Source organism: Mastacembelus armatus, chromosome 14, assembly GCF_900324485.2.
Source record: "Mastacembelus armatus chromosome 14, fMasArm1.2, whole genome shotgun sequence".
Taxonomy (NCBI): Eukaryota; Metazoa; Chordata; class Actinopteri; order Synbranchiformes; family Mastacembelidae; genus Mastacembelus; species Mastacembelus armatus.
Window position 1 is genome coordinate 16,182,875 of NC_046646.1, and position 19,396 is coordinate 16,202,270.

A 19,396-nucleotide genomic window follows, 5' to 3' on the forward strand; every position below is an offset into this window, starting at 1 on the left:
TCATTTCATGGGAAAAAAAACAAACATATTTTGCAAGTTGGCACACAGGTGGCACTCCTTGAGATATTTTTTCCTCTCCAAAACAAGATCAGAAATTAAATCAAAGAGCAAAGCTCAGCCAATAGGATCTCAGTGTCTGTGGCAACAGCAGCCTCAGTTCAGGCAGCCATTGGCCCAGTGTTTCACACAGGGAAGACTGTAATTGGCTGACAGTGATCCGAGGCTTCATTGCCTCCATGGCAACATTGCTTCCTTATTGCTTAGGGAAGGTGAAAAGGAGCGAAAGAGGGGAGGCGACTTTCACTCAGACACTACCTCTGCATTATTCATCCTTTGTCCCTGAGTGCTTGTAGAATGTGTGTTTGTGTGTGTATTTCTGTGTTGGTCTTGATTTGGGTGGTAATGATTGGTTCAGGTTTAAGGGGTGAAACCAGTGCAATAATTGCATTCAGCAGTGCAATGCATCCAGCAACAGCACATCTATATATAAAAGCTAAAAGTGTTCAAAGGCCATTCAGTGAACCCTTCACAGTGGCACCAACTTCAAACAGAACTACGAGTCTTTAAGCTTCTTTGCTCTGCAGGAAACAACAACCAGGATACATTCTCCAAAATGAATACCAGCGTACATCTGGATAGTCGACTGGCCAGCCAGCTGCCTTGCATCATTCATATTCTGTGCAGGAGGCATCCAGGGATCTCATCCTTCCTAACCAGGACTGGATAAAGACAACATCCACCGCCCAACACCATCAGAAACAACAAAAACCATGCGGCTTGTTTGTTGTTGTTTCGACTGTTTTTTTTTCCCAGGAGTTGAGGGAGGGGAGATTTAGAGGGAGGGGGAGGAGGAAAGAAGGGCGAGGGTGGGGTTTGCAGTGAGAAAAACATCACACAGAGATTAGGGTGGGGGGCTTCATTCAGGACTCCTCCCACATGTATGTGTCTGAGCATGAGCTGGGATAACGTCTGTTGACAGGCGTGCCGGCCAGCGAGATGGCTGGCTGTTCCTCTGGTGGTGAACACGATGACGAGATGGCAACAGGCACTCAGCATAGCACGTGCTCTCAGTTGCCATCGCAACCTGCCCTTGGATACAGCGTGCTGGTTGGCCATTGCGAACTGTTGTTGTTCTGTGAGGCTGATGAAACCTCGTGGGTGAGGGAGGGCAAGTGGTACAGCATGTAGCTGCTTTCCCGCCTTGGTAGAAAGTGTTGCTAGGCACATTAGAGGTCAGCTGGTAAACAAACACGTCTTTAATATATAATCAACCCCAAAGAGCTTAAACTTGCTGATAACTCTTAAATCTAAAAGAGTCTTCTAATTAGAGGCAAAGCAGGATGAGCCATTGATTCCCAGTCTTACAGCACAAAGTCTAAGAAACATAAACATTTAAAAAGATTACCCTGATAGCTTAAAGTTTGTCTATATCTTCAAGCTTGTATGCCTTTGTAAAATGATCATTTCATTTTTGGAACAGTATACTTTATTACACAAAACAAGCTTGTATGAATGTGACCAAACAAAACAAATATAAACAAACCAATAATTCCATGTAATAACAAATGAACGGATTGCAAACTGCATCGTATTTTAAATTCAGGTAAATTTGATGAAAGAATGAAAAATTGTTCAAACCCTGATTCAGTCAATATTCAATAACATAAATCTTGTTAATAGAAAAAAATGTGTTTGAATATAAATTCTGTTTAGTTTAGTTCTGCCCATAAAAGCATACAGATAGCATTCCTGGCAGCTTCAAGACTCCATACTTGAGGGACAGAACAAAGAAAAAGTGTGTGTGGCCATGAGTGGTCCAATCAATATAGCATTGTGCTGAGTGTGCAGCCCGCTTGATGAAATCTTGCACAAATAAACACCCTGCCCTAAGCGTGCATTCACTCTGCACTGAGACACGGATGAGATGGCGCTATGGGCCGCTGGAGCTGAGCTGACACAACCTGATTGATTACATGCGCAGACAGTCTTTGTTTCAACATCGGTAACCAGGACAAAGCACAGTAGAAGCTGTGTGTGAATGTGTGCAGGTGTTACAGTTTTATGTGGTCACTGAGATGAAATTTAGAAGGAGAAGCATTAATAGGGGGAAAAGGCGTGGGAATATTAAATCCTCATATTAAACACCTGGACACAGCACCCACCCAGACAGGTCGGTGTCCATTCCTGTCACACGTCATCACATCAGTCCTGAAAGCCAGCTTCGATCTCTTCCAACCTCTGTGCCATGGACATGACCAGCATTTTCATCTGGGTAGGATGGACAGAAGTTGAATTTTAGTGGTGCAGGGTTTGGGTGTGGACGAACAACAAGGAATGGCAGAAAAATGAGCAGAGCGCGGACGTAATGGGTGGATATGAAAAAGTTAGAACGGAAGAAACGAAGGAGAAAATTGGACAGGTGGGAAATGAAGGGAGCACCAGGAAGCAGTGAAGAAGAAAGAAGGGAGGAGTAAAAAATAATTTGAAAAGGGGAACAGTGAGGGAGAACGATGAATCCCAGAGGGGAAGTGGTCAGGCATGGATGGGAGAGAGAGCAGGAGGGGTGGGGAGACAGATCAGTGAGTGTAAAAAATGGAAAACCCAAACAAAGGTCTACCAATTAGAAAGACAGAATACATTAAGGATGGTGGAAAGGGTGAAAAGCACCTTCATCACATACACTGTAGCTAAAGTCAAAGACTATATATGGGCTGGTTTATTTTTGTAATTTCAGTACCAGCACCTTTTCCACACCTTAGCATGAGAAATACTTACCTAAAAACAAAACCCTTCCTCATTAAAAAAAAAAGAACTAATGAAGTAGGGCTGCAACTAAACCTACTTTAAACGCTTCATAATTTATCAATTATTTTTCCAATTAAATGAGAAAATTTATGGTTTATAAAACATTCCCACTCACTAGGTTGATATCCAATTTTTTCCATCTGACCAACAAAATAAAAACCAAAAATATACAACATAGAACTTAAACAACAGAAAACAGCTAATATTTATATGACAGTCTGACATTTTTGCTTAAACACTGAACAGTTGTTACTGCATTAAATGCAAGCAAAACTTCTCAAATGCTGAAAATATCACATTTAACAAAATAATTGGCACACTTAATTAAATGAGTGCCTATAAGAGTTGTGTAAGGATAATCTTTTACATATCACTTAGAGAAAGTTGCTTAAAATTTGGTTGAGAAAAATAAACTGACTTTGCAAAAAAGCTCTGGGGCAAAACAAAATCAATGCTGCTGAAAGTAATAAAAGGACTTAGCCTTAATGATGCATGTAAACGGACATGTGATGAAAAATCACATGAAAAAAAGTTTTATTTTTAACCTTTTATAATCTTGTTACAATGCACCAATAGCTAACAATGAACAGTGGCTTTAAAACCACCAAAAATGAATCAGCTGTAGCCATAAACAGATTAATGTTTAACCTCCTCACACCGAGACTATACACACTCAATGATAAAGTGGATTTCAGTGGTAACCAATATATTAAGCAAGGAGAAAAATAATAATAAAGTGCCCTTCTGGAGCATTCTGTTTGAGTGACACTGTGTGCGTCAGCACAGCAACAACCTGGACTTCACTGTTCAACACAAAGTGAAGTGTTAAGTCATTTTGAAATGTATTTGTTTAGGTACGAAAGTGGAGCAGGAGGGGAACATGTGCACATTCACGGGAACTAACTAAACAAGTCAGACAGACTAATAACATGGTACTTGCAGTGTTCGTAAACACAGATATTAAGTCTTCATAAAGACACGGAATGTTTTGCTTCTCATGGGCAATGTTTTTTCTTTTCTTCTTTTATGCAGTTGCATACCGGTTTAATATATAGACATTCATAGACATTTCAAAATAAAATGGATCAAGTGTCAGCTGCAGAAACTCTTACACATGGTAAAATAGAACCAAACATTATTTATACACGCAGCTATAATAACAAAGACACTTCATGATCAAAAACAAAGATTCCTCAGCATGCTCCCCATCACATCTATTGTCCCTGGTGCAAGAGGGTGGGAGGGCTGGCACGTCCTGCTGCACATTATCACCACCTACTGGCCAGTGTGTGGTTTTATGGATATATTTTTAAACAAAGGACAATTTAGAATACCAATAACTACTTCCTCATTATTCCAATGAAAAATACAAGTCCCCTCTAGATTTTCATATTAAAGCATTAACGTGACATTACAAAATGTAATGCAAAACACAAAGAATTCAAAAGTGAAATACATGAAAATGTATACACAGAAATACATTTCAATAATACTACAAAATCCCAAATAAAACATACTGTTTTGTTTTGAACTACCTAAAACAGTAGGGAAAATAAATCTGTGTGCAGGGGACGAAATGGAGAGATGAGGTAATGTCTGATATAAGGGTCTGCCTGTCACAGCAGTAAAGGCTTCCCAGAACTAAGTTGATGTCATCATTCGTACAACCTGTGTATTGATAATCAATGAGAAAGAGCTGCCCGTAAGTGATGTGAAATTTATTGTCAGCACAACAGCACGGCACAGAGAGCAGTTAGTCCTGCTATAACTTCCACAGTTTGCACGTCAGACCTCTAGTTTTTCATCATTTTCCACATTAACAATACAGATTTAAGAACTAACCTTCACCTGTATGGATAAAAGTACTCATGGTTACACAGTGCAATGAGATTTAGGGCAGACAGTCTGCTCAGTAAAGAGAACATCTGATCTCACACCAATATAGTATCTGGTAAACCAAACAAAGAAAAAGCAGCAGCAGTAATTTACCTCTGTCAGCTGTTGTTCAACGATGCCTCTGTACTCCAGTGTGACTGGCTGCTCTTTGGGGCCCTCTGCTGCCAACATCTGGTTTGCTGAGCCAAGAACATAACTGAAAAAGATTTACAGTATAATATTACACCTGCATACTTGTTTATGACATTTTATGGTACAAAAGTAGTGAAATAACATTATTTGCTGAATATTTCAGAATACAATCATGATTTTGTTAATCAGACTTTACTCAGGAGTTAATCAGAATCCTGTTGGTTGGGCACTTTTACTCAAGCATGTGTCCTACTTATAATCCAGGCCCTGAACATACCTGTCAATGTCTGCTACATTGAAACAGAATGCAAATCTCTTGTAATCCAAGTTCTTAGGGGTAGATGCATAAACCATGCCAAGCACAGACTTGCAGCCTTGACAGAAGAGATCCATGACCAGGCTGCAGAGGAAAAATTATAGGTTAAAAAAACACAAGAAAGCACAATTTCTAAAATGAGGCAATATTACTGATCTATTTCATGTCTGCATACACATTACACAACACTATCAGTGAACTTTCAAACAGCACATTTGAGCATTTTCCTCCTCATCTAGCAACCATAAATAAGGTCAGTAGACAGGGAGACAGAGAGGGGGAGACACAAACCATGGTTATCACACAGGCAATGTGCAGACCTATATAATGATCTTACCAGAGAGATTTTTTGCTTTCCTCATACAGGCGACTCTCTTTACCAACCAAGACGTTGTCAGTGACCCCTAAGATTTAAAAAAAAAAAAAAATCACATCAGCAGTGCATCAAATCATAAACTAAAATTCAGAACAGCTGATCAGATGATGTGATATCCTTATATTTTGCTAGTTTTTAAAAACAGGTATGAAAACCTTTTATTAAAGAAATAAAAAGATGACATATGGCTCATATTACTTACTTCTAGGGCACAAGGTTGGGTTAGAAACTGGGCAAGGAGGATAAAAGCCTCACAAAGCCAATGTTTATTTTTACTGTATCTCAATTGCAGGGCAGCATGGTGGATGAGTGGTTAGCACTGTTGCCTCACAGCAAGAAGGTCGTGGGTTCGTGGGTACTCCGGTTTCCTCCCACAGTCCAAAAACATGTATGTCAGGTTGATTGGTGACTCTAAATTGCCAATAGGAGTGACTGTGAGTGTGTGTGGTTGTTTGTCTTTATGTGTCTCTATGTGGCCCTGTGATGGACTGGTGACCTGTCCAGGGTGTACCCCTGCCTTCCAAAACAGGTCCAAAGACAAAGAGAGCTGGGACAGGGCAGGTATAGAAAATGGCTGGATGGATGATTAATTGCAAGTTATTTGAAATTTTGTACCCTCAGACTTTGGCCTTAGTCTCAAATAGAGGCCCTGTGTCAACATATTCTAGTAGCTTGTTTATATTGTGTAACAACAGAACAAACAATAAAAAAAACTAACACTCAGACTCACGTTTCAATCTTATTTGGTTTTGACTGTCTTCACCTCCATCCCAGGACAGCGAGTCCCCAACAGGCAACTTGCACTTCCCGCAGATAAATACCACAGGCCCGTCATCAAGGTCTTCCTGCTCCTCTGCTGGACCAAACAACTTTTCTTCGACGGCGGTGGAGTCTATGCTGCTGTTAACAAAAGTGGCATTTAACGACTCTTGTCGCGCCGCCATCTTCCCTGGGTTCTCCCAAACAAGCAGTTTCGAACATTGGCGGGTGACTCAAAGAGAAGCGCAGTGTCAAGGCGGCGCGAGATTTCACTTTTGTGTACTTCCGCCTTCGTCTGCTTTCCTCTTTTAATTTTACCCAATAAGGCGTTTGAGTGAAATAAATATTTGTGCGTGTATTTTAATATTTGGTCTATAATTCGACTAAACAGTCCAGTCATAAATATATAATTATGTGTGTTATATTTACCCATCATTAATGTTTTAGAACATGTGGATAAGGATGTTGATATACACAGCACATGCGTCACTACATCTACTGTCTAATACAATAAAATAATAAAAATTACAAAGATGTATTTATTTTGTAGGTATTAATACGTTCCTTTTTCATGGTTGAGAAAAAAATTCTTCTCAGTTGTTACATTACCCGAACATTCTTGATCTGACTATCTTTGAAACGTGAACCGGATATGTTCTGTTAATAAAAAACTAGCTAGTGTGTGTACATATTTCGTTACCTGTTTTGCTTGTATTCATCTAACTCGTCAACACTTTCTGTCTGTTTTCTTGTATTTTATTTTATTTTTTTGTAAATATATTATAACCAAAGGTATCCTGGACACTTACCTCGTCTTTTCATTGGCTGGTCACCAGGAAGTTATCGGAATACGCTTGGGGGCGGGAAACTAGATTAAATGTTGTCGTTTTTCTTTCGCGCTGCAGAAATATTTAACTTTTGAAGAAGCTGCTTATTTGGGGGTTTTGCTCCCGCTTATTCGCAATGTGTGAAAAAATCAATAAGGTACTGTCCACTGTTGTGCTAACATGACATTGCAGTCAATGCAGCGAATGATATTGCTCTTTGATTTGTTTAACCTCCGGTATAATGTGGGTCCTCAGGTGAACAGCTGGCTTAGCACGGTGTTTGGAGATCAGCCAGTGCCACAGTTTGAAGTCAACATCAGGACGGTGGACATATTGTACCAGCTGGCTCAGAGCAGTGAGGCCCGGTGCCGCGACACAGCTCTCTTCATTGAGGATCTCAAACAGAAAACATCGGAGTATGAGGCTGAGGGTGAGTAGTTAGCTGAAAATAGCAGAGGAAAATGCAAAACTAAGACTCTGCATCTGTACATGATTTACTTTAGTATATGCAGGATGCTCAAGTGTAAGATGACACAATTGTATCGCACCATAAAGTTTTCACAGCATCATCAAAAACCTCAACAGTGTCTTTCTCATCTAGGCACACATCTCCAGGATATTCTTCTACAAGGTCCTGGTGTGTCCAGTGCCAGCTTGTCAAAGCCTGCTGCTGACTACCTGTCTGCTTTAGTTGACATGGCTATGGTGCTTGGAGTGAAAGATACATCATTGGGCAGGTATGCTCTTGTTGCATTGTTGAAGCCTAGTTTCTCTTTGTAAATCCTTCTGATTAGTTTCCCTGAAGAAGAACTTCACTGAAAGAGGAATTTCACTGAAAACAACATGGATTTCTTTATGTCTTGTCTAGCTTTATGCCAGCAGTGAATAACCTCACCAACGAACTCATGGAAGCAGAGAAGTCAAACAGGAGACTTGAGAGGGAACTCAAGGCCATCAGAAAGAGGCTTGGTGCTACTCTGATGCTGCGGAGCAACTTACAAGAGTAAGCAAATAGATGTAGAGGATGACTTTCATATACTGATATATAATGTGACACCAGTACTTTGTAATATGCATTATCCTGGTACATCCAGGGTCACAGGGGGGCTAGTTATGTTATATTGCCTTGTAAAAACAAACATGCCATCTTGGATTCTATCACAAACTGTATATCACATCTATATGTCAAAATCCAGTCACAGCAGACATTTACCTAAAATGCTGCTGCATGCTGTACCATATCTGTAATCAGTCTTAATTGTTTTTAGGGATATCAACAAAACTGTTAAAGCTCAGGCAGTGGAGTGCGCTAAGACAGAGGAGAAACTGCTCAACATGGATTTTGTGAGAGCAAAGGCAAAAGAGCTGAACAGCAGGCGGGAGAGGGCAGAGGTATGTCGTGGTGTCATAGCGTATCTGCACCTCTATCTGTAATAGCAGCATCATCCCGTGTCACAGGTGTTTATACACGTCATCAACATTATGAATTAATACATGGTGCAATATACTGTTTTTGAAAATGATGTGGAAAAGTCCCATATTTAAAAGTGCCCTTGTGTTTCTGCTTAAATATTCATGTCTTGGTTGGATGGTTGTTCTGGGTGAGAAAATTGAGCGAAATTGTACTAATGACAAGTTGGTATGCAGCTTGATGAGGCATAAATTACTGGTGTCCTGAGCACAAGTAAAAAAATAAATAAATAAAAAATAGAGAAATCAAGCAACCACAGACATAAAGATACAAAATTTAGAAGGTTGAAAGATGCAGTTCTTCAGTGTTATGCGCATTATATTTTGTTCAGAAAGACACATTTTATGTTAAACCTAGTATACTGTGGGCACCATGTTACTACCTTTAGTTTAGAGAACAGAATTGGTGCTGGCAATTTCAGCAGCTGTATCACTGTATATCATTGTATCAATAGGAGGGACCAGATTTTCAAAATATTATAATCATGCAGCAGCTGTGGTGTTTTATGCTGTTCTGTTGACCCTTCAAGGCTCAGCTTGTATCCAGGAATATGGATAAATCTGTCACCCATCAGGCTGTTGTGCAGCTCTCTGAGGTATTCAGCTTGTACACACGCACCACAGTCATCACCATGGAAATGGTACGTACCACTGTCTGCTTTCAGGGTTTAACATGTCATCTTATTTTTCTCTCTGCAGGAAGTGGCCACACTAAAACAAGAAATAATCCCATTGAAAAAGAAACTGGAGCCATACATGGACCTCAGCCCGGTTTGTGTATTTTTAAGAATAATTTTCAAAATAATCAAACAAACCTCAGATATTTAGAAGCAATATTATGGTCTTACATTTGCTTTTACTAATTTTTTTCATATGCTATTCTAAAACAGAACCCATCTCTTGCCCAAGTGAAAATAGAGGAAGCCAAAAGAGAATTGGTGAGTGTCCTAATATTTTGTTCAACAATGAACAAGATGTGGTTTGTTTCTTTTTATTTGAGGGCAGTTTTGTTTCTTTAATTACAGGCTGCAATTGACTCCCAGCTTGAGATGAATGTGGATTTCAAATGAAGACATTTAGTATTGTTAAAATCTGTTTCTGTTTTAAACTGTAAATCTTCTGTTTTAAAAAATAATAAATAATTCCAGTCTTGTTGCTCTATATTACTCAAGCTCTGTGTGAGTCTATTTCTTTAGGGAATTCTAGTCAACATTTACTTAAGTCAAAACTGCATTTCTTATCCAATTCACCGAATCTCTGCATTGTGATAAATAACTTATCCCACAGAAACTAATGACAGGAGAAAATTTAGATCATGGTCTTTATTTACTTTGCTTAGATCTATTTACTTTATCTCCTTCTCTTCCTGTTTGATACAAAACATCAACACTAATCAAGTGTTTTGTGTTTTATTTTCTGCTTGCTGCAGTCTAATGGAAGGGTTGTGTTCAAAATTTCAGTACATGTATCAACATATCGTGAGAAATTTTTCTTTGATCAAGTTTATCTGCCAGATGGATACAGATTGTGTCCAAACACAGAGATGACATTACTGGAAAAGCTTAATTGTGTCGTAAATATTAGAGGTTAATTATTCAGTGGTTTAGTGAAGATTATTATCTAAATATCCCCCGCTTACACATCAACATGCATGAGAATTTTTTTGACCATACATCAAAACACATTTACTAAAGTGCAATTCTTACTATCCAGCCTAAGCTCTTGAAAACAAAGTGCAGGAAACGTTTTGAGTTTGACACCATGATTCCACAGTCTTTGGAGGGATAACAGCACACGAAGGGGGTTTTGGACCTACTCCCAAGTTGCCCAAAGCTGGAATACAGAGAATAAAAATCAACAAGATGGGGGGAGGGTCTGTTGTCCAGTGTGCATGCAAAATTTCACCTCTCCCAGCCAGTCTCGAACATGGACACTCCAATGCCTCAGTCCCGCTGATTGTTGTTGATGTGCACTGGTCTGACATGGAGATTGGCCAGTTACCATGGAGTGGGTCATGGATGTGGGCCGGGGAACAAGTTTCCCAGCAGGCCCCCTGCTCCATTCAAAGGCGGCATGGTTCAACAATTTATAAAAAACAAATAAAAAAAACAGCATCAACCACATTCACTTGATGCTTGACCTTTATAGATTAAAAAAAAACCAAACATAAACACTGAAGTAAGCTTTAGGGGGTCACACACTGACTCATTAACACTAATCAAATGTGTTGTCTATTTTTTTGGGTCACTGACACTGTCATGTAACTTTTCCTCCTAATTCAAGAGTTGCATTTGAACAATGGGGTCTGAAAACATGCTGTTACAGTTTTTACATTATACCACTCTTTCCCTCCTTGAACTTTTACATTGCTTCTATGTTCACTTTACATGGGGTAGGAATCAAACTATATAGATGACAGAACTAGCTAATTAAAAACATCTGAGTTTGGTTTAACTGCGCAGGTTAGACTCAGATAAAGGAGATGAAAATAACTAATATTCACAGGTAAAAACACACAAATAACATTAAATTCAACTTTGTACGTTACACCTGTGAGTTTAGAACAGCAAGAAAGAAAATGTCAGAATTTAACAGAATGAAAACATTTTGTCATGATCCAAAAAGTAAACATGGGATTCAGGGGTTTTGGTGGTGGGGAATAAAAGGCCCTGCCAGTCGCCCCTCTCCCCTTTAAAATAGTTTTATCTGCCACGCCCACACTATAATTCCCACTCAGCTGTTACTGTAAAACGCTTTCAGTTTCCACATGGATCCATTCACAAATCGGCGGTGTTGAACGACAGGGAGGTCGGATCGGGAGTCTCACCCTGCGTCGGATTTAATCAGCTCGTCCGTCAGTTTTGGACAACTTGTTGCGCAGCTGCTATTTCTAACCTCCTCTGTGGTCCATTACTGCAGGGGCTGCTCTTATTTAGCAGCAGACAGGCGCTGCTTTGTGTGCCATCGGCTGCATGCTGATATGTCTTGTGAAGAGTAACACATGGATGAAGCGTTAACTTCTCAAAAATTACGTTTCGGTTCGTGATTTACAAAAAAAAAAAAAAGATGAGGGGCGTGACATCGACGACCCGTGGACCTGATTTCACTTTGTGTGTTTTTTTTTAATAAATGAAGTCTAGTTGCCTACAGTCAATTTCGAGTCTGTTTTAATATGATCTCAGGGACAGGGGATGCGAGTCATGAGCTGGACGCGTCCTTGCCACGGACTAGACTGGAGTCCCAGCCTCTTCTACTTGACTTTACTCCTGTGGACCAGACGCATGAATGGACTGGCTGACTTCTCAAGTAAGATGGTGATGATGGTGTAGTAGGAATTTGCCCCAAGAACCACATCTGTGTGAGAGCCTTATTATTTAGGTGATGTATTAATAGCCGCGAATGTTGTATGGTATAAGGTGATACTAGTCTTTTTCACTAGGTGCCAAAAATTATTTGAGTATAATAATATTTGAGATTTGGCATTGAACTGCACTCCTGTCTGAGAAGGGGTTATATAAAAGCCACAATGTGAGGTGTAAAATACTGCACATGCTTTGTGTTTTGATTGTTTTGTATAAGGTTTGCATTCATCTTTTTACACTGAAGGAGTTAGACTGCATTTGCTACTATATGCAGAGGAGGGTATTTGTCTTGTATCTATCCTATCTAACCTGCTTCACTAACTTCTGAGCCTTGCAAGATTAATTTTCTGCAAAACAAATAAACATCTCGAGATAAAGAACTGTGAATTAGAAGTAACTTAATCACACCTCCTATACAGAGCATGCAACAAAGGTGGATCATATTAGGTTGAATACCAGTTGGCAGAATTTGCCATCTAGGAATGTATGAGTTTCCAAAGCAACACTAGACAAGAGGCCAAACAATCTGATCCGAAACTACAGCTGCTTGATACTGAACAACAACAAAATGTCCAAATTATGTTTCAGTGGTATTAAGTTGCTTCAAAGTTAAAATCTTTTCTCATTAGGGATATTCCTGCAAATTTATGTACTTTCGTAGAGATTTGGGAGTCACAAAAGACAAATTAAAGAGTTTACTTTGCAAATGAAAAGAAGAAAGAAGTAAACATATGCTGATTTAAGGGTCATGCTCCAAAAAAGGTTTGAGTCTACATTTCCCATCATATAACTCAACTCCATCTTTACATCCTCCCTGCCTGGTACATACCCATTCTTTTCAAACCTTGTGTCTCCACTTTGAAATGCAAACTTAGTCTTGTAGGTGCTATTACAGCCTAACCAGTTTTTTTCTGTTTAACAGACTACCTGTCCAGGATCATCATCAGTCACTCTGCTCAGGCGTGTGACGGACAGCCTCTGCGGCTTCACTGTCCACGTCACTCCACCATCTCCATCCAGTCGGCCTTCTACGGGAGCGGCGAGGCGAGGCTGTGCAGAACAGACCCAGACCCTCTGCTCAGAGCTCACAACCGCAGCTGTTCAGCTTTTACTGCTCTACAGGTGCAATTTTATGTGCAGGACATTTTTTACCCCCACTGGGTCATTTGAGAATAGGTGTGTGTTCACTAGTTTCACCTGATTTATTGGAGTGGTAGTGAACACACCGTTCTCAGATTAGCTGTAGTCATGTTAATTTATGAGGGCACAGCTCACTCTTCCATTCATCAGGCAGTCAGTGATTATTTTTTTTTTGCATCTGATTTGGTTGTTTTATATAGTATATCTAGTCACTGTTGGATGTAACATCACATCCTGTCTTTGCTGTGCAGAAGCTGCTGTCTGAGTGTCAGAGCCACAGAGACTGCCAGTTACCTGTCAATCACCTGCTGTTTGGGAAAGACCCCTGTCCCGGCACTACCAAATACCTCCGCGTGGACTACAAGTGTAAACCCAGTGAGTTTAGCAGCTGAGTCACATCGCTTCCCAGACGGCTTGTTGCACAACTGACACACATTTACTGGCTGATCAGCATGGAACAGCTACACAGCAGTGCACAAAAATGACACCCCCTAACCCAGTCCTTTCTCCTCTCACTCAGCTGAACACAAACGACATGTGGCATGTGAGGGAGAGACCATGGTCCTGCGCTGTAAAGGCCCAAAGGTCCTGAACATCTATGCAGCTGTCTATGGGAGAAGTCTGGGCGAGACTGACATCTGCCCCTCACACCTGACGAGACCACCCCCATTTGGTGAGTCAACAGGATATTCAGTTCTCTCGTATGGTAGTAACTAACAGACGATTTCTTCTACCATGGGAACAATAAAACCAGGAGCATTAACTTTTTACTACTCTGAAAAATGTATTTTATTTTAGCACTTCACAGAGTAAGAAGAAATTGTTGTAGCAATTGTAGCATGGTAATAACTTACAGAACCCAAAATGTCTGATGTGAAATGAAGGCTAAATGTCTGCAATTTTTTGCATTGCAGTTAAACTACAACCAAATGTCTGTAAAACACAAATAATGTCTCATTGCTCCCTACAGAGTGCCTGAACCACGAGGCTGTGCACTTGGTGTCCAAGTCCTGCTACAGCAAACAGAAGTGCATTGTTGCCATCGGCAACCAGACCTTTAGGGACCCCTGCTATCCAGGAACCAGGAAGTACCTCAGTGTGGCCTATTCATGTGGTAGAACTCTTTGTTCTTCCTCATTCACAAAATCTAACTACAAACCTGGTGATAAATTAAAGAAGTGGGAACAGATTTACATGGTTTTACGGAAAGCTCACGTCATGTCGGTTTTTGTTTTGCTTTATTCATTATGTGACAGTTCCTATTGTGGACATTTGTAGTTTCCTACTGTGGATTATCATCGGCTGATCTCAGCCATCAGTTGTTCTTATCGTATCACATCCCATAACACAGTAGCAGGGAATAATAGACTAAGTTCAGATCTGCGGGTTCAGGCTGACATCCTGGTAAACTTCCTGCAATTGGCACAAATGCCAATGAAGTCACCCAGCAACACTGTTCGTGTGTCATTATTTGGAGTTGTGATTTTATCATGGGGTTAAAAGATTTCATCTGACCCACTCTGCTGGCTACAACTTGTGTGTAACTCTAAAGGCCAGTTATTAACAAAACTGGATGTAAAGTACTCAGAATTCCATCATAGGTCTAGTTTCTGCAGAGATTTGGATGTGTGAAGTTGTGTTCTGATACATGGTACTGTAGAATGACCAACACACTGTCACTGAGTCTTTGACAGAATGTCCACAGCATTAAAAAGATTGTTTCTTCTGTCCCCCTTCAGTACCACAGACTTTACTAAGGGAAGCAGACCCAAACATCTTCAGCTCCACCTCATCTCCTACTGTGGACACAGAAAAAGGTAAGAGCCTCATGCAAGTTCCAAAGATTATTTGGCATTTTCTGCATGTCATTATTCTGATTTTCACAGTGGCATCTTCTGCAGGGCTGGATGAGCCTTTCTCCAAAGGGTCAAGACGCCCAGACAACTCAGGAGCTATGATGAGCAACTCCCTCCTGACCTATGCCTACATCAAAGGTAATCATTATTGACATACATGCAAGAACTTATGAATGCATGCAGACATTTAGCACATAACTTGCGACATCTCGTCCCTTCATTTTTTAAACAGAGCATCCAGAAATGGCAGCACTGCTGTTCACCTCCAGCGTGTGCGTTGGTCTTCTTCTCACGCTGCTGGCTGTATCAGTCCGAGTGACCTGCACAGGCTCCAGGCTCAGAGATCACAGACTCACACCCAGGTCTCATAGCAAGACCGTTAATTTCCAAGAGGAGGATGACGAGGTGGATGACGAAGATGATGATGAAGACGAAGAAGGAACACACAGCTCTTTAATCTCAGCTGCAGAGAGGAAGGCACTATACGGCTGGGAGGAAGTGACTTATGTTTGTGAGGCAGCTGAACGGGCAGAGAGGATAGAGCGCAGAGAGATGATCGTACAGGAGATTTGGATGAATTCCTACCTGAATGGCAGCCCATGTTAACTAAGTGATACAATTATTGCCAAAACAAGAACCTTTTTTAACACTGTAAACCAGTTTATTGTGTCTTTTGCCATTTTTCACAGGAGGATTCAGTTTTTGAATGTAATATCTGGGTAAAACTGCAGTTCTTTTAAAATATTGTCAGTCATCACCAAATGAAGCCAGGAATTCAGGTTGAAATACTATTCACTGCTTAAAAAAAAGGGTGAAATTATTGGACTTGTCAGTCATCATGCAGCCACTGCACTTATTCAAAAATATCACTGTACCAATTCATTATACAGCTGTATTAGTGAGACAAATCAAAAAATGTCTTAACACAGGTATTTTTTATTAAAGGGACCATTAAACCCAAAGGGCTTCATATCCAAACTTCCCCTGGGTTTTAACACCAGAAACAAATTATAGTATGAGCTCCGATTTCAACTGCTACCACTGAGTGGCCATGTGAAAAGCCATGGAATTGAATGTAAAAAAGGTGGAATTGCCCTTTAAATGAAATCCACATATTATGTCCAGGGTGTTTATTTAAATAGCTTTCCTTGAAATCAACCACACCTCTATAAATCACTGCATCAGCTGAATCAACATTTCCATGCAGTAAAACCCTCCAGTGAATGATACAGTCTCACTCTGAACCCTACAGCTTCATCATCCCTGCTGTGACAAGAGCTGGAACAACCATCTACTACTCTATGTGGCAACTTCCTGACTCAGAACAGTTCCAACTTTCAGTGGTGTGTGTACCACTACAGGAGACAAAGAGAGGAAAGGTGCAGCATCCTTGTCCCTGCCCTTCAAGGGATGTCAAACTGTTCCAGTGGAAACACAATTTCTGAGACTTTGTTGAACTTTGACACATCATTCATACAAAATATAGGAACATATTACACTGGAAACTATTCTATTTGATCATTTACAGACAATACAAATGTACAATAAATTGAGATTAAACTACAGTATTTTGTTTACACAGCTTTAATAAAAAAATGTCAGCAGGGATGGAATACAGGGACAAGATTTAAGTTTAAATAAATCTGATGTATAATTGTATAAATCTCCATGTGACCTTGTGATCTCTTCTGTCATACTTTGTTTCCAAATGTCTGTCTCATTTCCATTTGGGTAAAAATACCAGATTTTAGTCCAGAACCTCAAAAATACAAAACCAGAACATTTCTGCCTTCCTATATGATATATAATATTCCATGGATGACCTCGGATAACACCAAGAGTAAACTATTTCAGGACTGTGATAAGGCAACTTAGGCAGCTGCATAAAGAGTTGTAAAGGGTCAACTCAGAGCAGTAGTTCCAGTGTGGGTAGGTGTAGTGGTCTTTACCTCGGTCCCCATTTGATATTGGTGAGGCCTTGAAACTTTTTTTTGAGGGCTTGTCTGTCTGACCATTCTGAGTCTAGGTAGGTATCATCATCTGCCTCCTCCAGTTTCTGAAAATGTCACCATGATAAGGTTAGAAAGGTACATTCTGTAAAAACACAAACATAATTGTTTGTCTTGTACGATTTTGCCTCACCTTCAGCTCCTCCTGCCTCTTGTAGTAATGCTTAATCATCTGTTTGTGCTGCTCATCGGTGACGAGAGGCTCTCTAGCTGGTGCCCCCTGCCCTTTCTGTAGGGAACAGCAAACCATTGGATTGCAGTAATTCTCAAAAAAAACAAAAAACAAAATACAATGCCTGTTATTTACCACAAAAATGCTCTCACCTTTTGGATTTTAATCACAAGCTTTGTCTTTTCATTTTTACCAATGTAGTCCTGCAGTTTCTTCCCCCTCTGCATCTCTTTGGCAGCCCACCATAGTTGGCACTCATCCTCTGTGATCACCTGCAGAGATGCCTGAGGAGACAGATGGAGAGAGCAGATGCAGAGGAATGAGGGAGAAAGAGGAGGCGAAGAAAATAAATGATCAAAGAGGCTGTCTTAGTTTCATAAATTTCAATTCCTTATTCTATAAACAATGAAGGATGAACGTTATTTAAAAACAACAGCAGCTGCTGTTTTAAGCCGTTGTTGGTGATTGAAAAGTAATGTTATGCAGTCATCATTTAATAGCTGCTAAAAAAACAGTGAGACAGGATTTGCTGTTTACCTGTGTTCCTGAAAGGTCTTCCCGGTCCTCAAACTCCATCCTGATGGGGTCATGAGGAGGCAGCCCCATAGGATACACAATCATGACCGCCCCCCTTAACTGATCCAGGGCCTCTTTAACCATCTCCATGGTGACACAAACATTAGCCTGAAGCTGTTTCTGAGGCAAAAAAGAAAGACAAAGTTTAAATAAATCTGTGTAAACAAAACAATCTAAAAATGAACTTGCATACGCACTTTGGAGATGAGTGCCTTTGCCTCCTCCACTGTCTTCATCAAAACGTCTTTCATTTTATCATTTGGAGCTGGCAAAAGGCAAAGAGGTGGGTACATTACTGTGGTTAAATTACCCAAATCCTTTGTGAATGCATAAAATAAAAAAAGTTTTTTACAACATAATGGCATATAAATAAAAACAATGCGTAGAAAATTAAGATCTTAATAAAACAATTTAAAGCAGAGGATCTGTATGTATCTCCATTTCTTAAATGCCATTTACATTAGGGATGCACAGTCATATAGGAGCAGGAAATTATGACTACAAAGCCTATGATCAAGAGACAGTCTCACCATGCCCATTCCTCCTCCCAATCTCATCCTTCTTAAATACTGGCCCTCCACTGGGCACACACTTGTCTTCCCATTCATCTTTCAGTTTCAGCTCCACAATCTGTTCCTCTGTCAGCCCCTGCATGTTGGGCGGCAGGGTGATGCCATGGTCTGCAAGCTCTGGGATCTCTGAGGGCAGAAAATGAACAAACAAGCATGTGTCATGTATGTTAAGAGACATATCAAAGCTTTTATTTAGTTTGTGTTAGAGCTCAGAAACATGACATGGAAAAAATACAATTACTGCTTAAGTACAGCTAACACTTTGCTTTTCAACAGAAAAGTCATTTATTTATAATTTCTAACAATTTCCATTTCACCTGAACATAGTCTGTCCACTTTTAGTCTCCCGTTGTAAATGGTTGTAATCTGCTGGATCACCGTCTCCAGAGGCGCGTCCACTGTGGTGTTGAACAGAAACTGGCTTTCATCTCCACGCTTCACATGCAGCTGCACCATCTTACAAGGCCAGTCACCTCCTAAAAGAAACAATTAAGGAGTTGAAATTTACTCCTCGATAAACCAACAACCACACCAGGGTTTCTCTGTGCTCCGGGGCTTTAGGAAAACAGCGTAACCATAGCAACAGTCATCAGCATAACGCTTCCAGAAAACACTATCGTTAGCTTAGCCTGCTAGCTGGCTACAGGTCTTTATATTTACCGGCTTAACACGTTAAATACCAAATTTCACTACAGTGACTGAAAATTGCAACACATACCTGCACAAAATTTGAAACACAGGCAAACTGTTCAAACCCAGTCCAAACTGAGCTCACCCTTTATTTACACTCGGTGAAACTGGCTGTCGTCTCCATCAGCGAAGCAGTCTGACTACTTCAGGTGATCCCTTTACGGCAGGTCAGATTAGGCCAAGCAGTATTACTGCCCTCTAGAGGTAAATAGTAGGAACTTGTCAGTGTTTTGTGCAATGAAGGGATAAGGCTCTTATGTAAAAGTGGTGAAAGCTGCCACCTTTACTAATCCATTGCAGCCAGGAGGTGAAATGTAAAATGCGAGGAGAATTAATTCAAGTAGCACAACAACTATTTTGCCATTTGGACATAACATCCAGAACCTGAAGGGTTATCTAAACAAAAGTGCATGTAAAATATACAAATGAGTTTTGCTG

At 40.3% G+C, this 19,396-nt stretch overlaps 4 protein-coding genes across 6 annotated transcripts; 2 read left to right on the plus strand and 2 right to left on the minus strand.

Annotated features, from left to right (window-relative positions):
* Nucleotides 1-1,457: 1,457 nt before the first annotated feature.
* On the minus strand, nucleotides 1,458-6,506 carry mis18a (MIS18 kinetochore protein A). Its single transcript, XM_026328590.2, has 5 exons — nucleotides 6,256-6,506; nucleotides 5,487-5,553; nucleotides 5,111-5,233; nucleotides 4,795-4,897; nucleotides 1,458-2,268 (listed from the first exon to the last, which is right to left on the minus strand). Exons 1-5 carry the CDS (start codon nucleotides 6,467-6,469, stop codon nucleotides 2,203-2,205), a joined length of 573 nt encoding a protein of 190 aa, XP_026184375.1. The 5' UTR covers nucleotides 6,470-6,506; the 3' UTR covers nucleotides 1,458-2,202.
* A 474-nt stretch (nucleotides 6,507-6,980) lies between these two features.
* Nucleotides 6,981-9,752, plus strand: haus1 (HAUS augmin-like complex, subunit 1). The gene is made up of 9 exons (XM_026328683.1): nucleotides 6,981-7,268; nucleotides 7,367-7,541; nucleotides 7,713-7,848; nucleotides 7,980-8,114; nucleotides 8,380-8,503; nucleotides 9,112-9,177; nucleotides 9,281-9,352; nucleotides 9,472-9,519; nucleotides 9,607-9,752. The coding sequence occupies exons 1-9, from the start codon at nucleotides 7,248-7,250 to the stop codon at nucleotides 9,649-9,651; spliced, it is 822 nt and encodes a 273-aa protein (XP_026184468.1). The 5' UTR covers nucleotides 6,981-7,247; the 3' UTR covers nucleotides 9,652-9,752.
* Nucleotides 9,753-11,334: 1,582 nt separating this feature from the next.
* On the plus strand, nucleotides 11,335-15,732 carry eva1c (eva-1 homolog C (C. elegans)). 2 transcript variants are annotated; one of them, XM_026329162.1, is made up of 8 exons: nucleotides 11,335-11,887; nucleotides 12,866-13,065; nucleotides 13,335-13,458; nucleotides 13,604-13,756; nucleotides 14,054-14,197; nucleotides 14,823-14,900; nucleotides 14,970-15,077; nucleotides 15,172-15,732. In XM_026329162.1, exons 1-8 carry the CDS (start codon nucleotides 11,773-11,775, stop codon nucleotides 15,543-15,545), a joined length of 1,296 nt encoding a protein of 431 aa, XP_026184947.1. In that variant the 5' UTR covers nucleotides 11,335-11,772; the 3' UTR covers nucleotides 15,546-15,732. The 2 variants fall into 2 exon arrangements, with proteins under 2 accessions (XP_026184947.1, XP_026184948.1); XM_026329163.1 differs by having other exon boundaries at nucleotides 14,985-15,077.
* A 775-nt stretch (nucleotides 15,733-16,507) lies between these two features.
* Nucleotides 16,508-19,121, minus strand: cfap298 (cilia and flagella associated protein 298). Of its 2 annotated transcripts, none has more exons than XM_026329165.1 (8): nucleotides 19,044-19,121; nucleotides 18,586-18,744; nucleotides 18,227-18,394; nucleotides 17,894-17,961; nucleotides 17,658-17,816; nucleotides 17,273-17,404; nucleotides 17,082-17,177; nucleotides 16,508-16,995 (listed from the first exon to the last, which is right to left on the minus strand). In XM_026329165.1, exons 2-8 carry the CDS (start codon nucleotides 18,722-18,724, stop codon nucleotides 16,885-16,887), a joined length of 873 nt encoding a protein of 290 aa, XP_026184950.1. In that variant the 5' UTR covers nucleotides 18,725-18,744; nucleotides 19,044-19,121; the 3' UTR covers nucleotides 16,508-16,884. The 2 variants fall into 2 exon arrangements, with proteins under 2 accessions (XP_026184950.1, XP_026184949.1); XM_026329164.1 differs by having other exon boundaries at nucleotides 18,987-19,116.
* Nucleotides 19,122-19,396: the final 275 nt, after the last annotated feature.

What these genes read in the sequence shown, in the direction of transcription:
- mis18a (XM_026328590.2), bottom strand. Translation starts at nt 6,469, where the DNA reads ATGGCGGCGCGACAAGAGTCGTTAAATGCCACTTTTGTTAACAGCAGC. An exon ending in AATGTAGCAGACATTGACAG is followed by an intron (nt 4,898 to 5,110) that starts GTATGTTCAGGG and finishes AATCTTTTTCAG; the next exon opens with TTATGTTCTTGGCTCAGCAA. An exon ending in TTGAACAACAGCTGACAGAG is followed by an intron (nt 2,269 to 4,794) that starts GTAAATTACTGC and finishes CATCCTACCCAG; the next exon opens with ATGAAAATGCTGGTCATGTC.
- haus1 (XM_026328683.1), top strand. Translation starts at nt 7,248, where the DNA reads ATGTGTGAAAAAATCAATAAG. An exon ending in CTGCGGAGCAACTTACAAGA is followed by an intron (nt 8,115 to 8,379) that starts GTAAGCAAATAG and finishes AATTGTTTTTAG; the next exon opens with GGATATCAACAAAACTGTTA. An exon ending in CTGTTGTGCAGCTCTCTGAG is followed by an intron (nt 9,178 to 9,280) that starts GTATTCAGCTTG and finishes TTCTCTCTGCAG; the next exon opens with GAAGTGGCCACACTAAAACA.
- eva1c (XM_026329162.1), top strand. Translation starts at nt 11,773, where the DNA reads ATGCGAGTCATGAGCTGGACGCGTCCTTGCCACGGACTAGACTGGAGT. An exon ending in GACGAGACCACCCCCATTTG is followed by an intron (nt 13,757 to 14,053) that starts GTGAGTCAACAG and finishes TGCTCCCTACAG; the next exon opens with AGTGCCTGAACCACGAGGCT. An exon ending in GACCTATGCCTACATCAAAG is followed by an intron (nt 15,078 to 15,171) that starts GTAATCATTATT and finishes TTTTTTAAACAG; the next exon opens with AGCATCCAGAAATGGCAGCA.
- cfap298 (XM_026329165.1), bottom strand. Translation starts at nt 18,724, where the DNA reads ATGGTGCAGCTGCATGTGAAGCGTGGAGATGAAAGCCAGTTTCTGTTC. An exon ending in AGTGGACAGACTATGTTCAG is followed by an intron (nt 18,395 to 18,585) that starts GTGAAATGGAAA and finishes TTCTGCCCTCAG; the next exon opens with AGATCCCAGAGCTTGCAGAC. An exon ending in AAGACCTTTCAGGAACACAG is followed by an intron (nt 17,405 to 17,657) that starts GTAAACAGCAAA and finishes CTGTCTCCTCAG; the next exon opens with GCATCTCTGCAGGTGATCAC.